Source organism: Rhagoletis zephyria, unplaced genomic scaffold, assembly GCF_001687245.7.
Source record: "Rhagoletis zephyria isolate East Lansing unplaced genomic scaffold, Rhagoletis_zephyria_1.1 Rzeph_scaffold_73593, whole genome shotgun sequence".
NCBI lineage: Eukaryota > Metazoa > Arthropoda > Insecta > Diptera > Tephritidae > Rhagoletis > Rhagoletis zephyria.
The window spans coordinates 1-1,244 of record NW_016230642.1 but is presented as its reverse complement, the minus strand read 5'-3'; the positions used below and the strand labels follow the sequence as shown (position 1 = coordinate 1,244).

General features: G+C 46.6%; 1 protein-coding gene across 1 annotated transcript; it reads right to left on the bottom strand.

Annotated features, from left to right (window-relative positions):
- Positions 1-10: 10 nt before the first annotated feature.
- LOC108357267 (uncharacterized) lies at positions 11-1,200 on the bottom strand (the record flags this gene model as incomplete). The annotated part of the gene is made up of 3 exons (XM_017608356.1): positions 11-470; positions 905-994; positions 1,069-1,200. Coding segments are annotated over 3 exons (682 nt in total), but the record flags the coding sequence as incomplete, so codon positions are not given.
- Between the last annotated feature and the right edge of the window lie 44 nt (positions 1,201-1,244).

The window sequence follows — 1,244 nt, the reverse complement described above, 5'->3', positions numbered from 1 at the left end:
GAGGCGGTGCGCTTTGTCACATCCGTGCTGGACAGGCTGACTGGGCGGGTATTGGCGCGTCGACGTGCCAGCAGTGGCACCAATTCCACACCTTCGCCACCTACATTGGCACTGGTCTCTGTATTATTGGAATTGTTGTTGTCCATGGTGGCACCGCATTGGCGTACAAAGCGCGGGCAGTATTTTTGCTTTAAAGCGGCAGCTGTTATTGTAGCTGGTGCAGTTGGATTTGTTGTAGTCGTATTGCTTTGGCCTTTGCTGGGTGAGCTTTGATGTGGTTTCTTTCGTGTTGCCATAGCAATGCCGCCACATCCCTTATTCGTCACGATGCCGGGACAGCTGCAAATGCAGAGATCACAACAGCGTTGCACCTTTTTATTGGTACGCACTTTGCGGAATGTGGGCTTCTCGGCTGGCGTGACGGGATTATCTTGGTCAAGATCTTTGAGCATCTCCTTGTTGGTCCAACCCTGTGAGAAATTTTTAGGTTGTGGAAACTTATCACTTGTCACAAAAGTCAAATTAAATAAACTTTGTAAGTTCAATCAAATATTACAGTACAGGTGCCAAATTAAAAAAAAAAAAAAAGTTTTAGAGAGCTTAGTTTCGAAAATGCCTTTGGGAAGGGTCGTCACCGGTTCGAAAATGAAATTTCTCAAACAAATTGTTTAGGATTGAAAAATAGGCTACTTCTTTAACCACTTCCTGATCAAAATAAAATTTGGCCGACTTCCCAACGATGGTCAGGGTTTCGTAAGTCAGGGAGTAAAGATACCCGCCAACAGCACAATGACCGAATTGTTGCATTTCAATAGAAAATTAGTCAGTTAAATCGGCACGAAAAGCGGATAAAGGACAATCCGACTTAGAATTATATACATACACGCTACTAATATCAACTCACCAGCGACTTCATGAACGAACTGCCGACTGCCTTCGGACTGCGCCACGGTTTGCCACCGGGACCTGCCTTACCCCAGGGATCCTTACTTGGCTGAAATGAGAGAGTAAAAACCAAAATGGAACAAATAATATCATTGCCTTGCTGGTTTAGTATCTGCAGCTCACCGGCTTTTCCAGCTTGGCAATGAGCTTCTTCTTGCGCGGCGAACCCTTCAATGCCGGTTGTGCGTGTATGCCTTGCGCCAGCGGGCACTTGTCACTGTCCGACACCACAATCTTTTCCAGCAACGTTTTCCCCTTACCACCTGCAGCAGCAGCACCGGGCTTGTAGCGCACCTCAA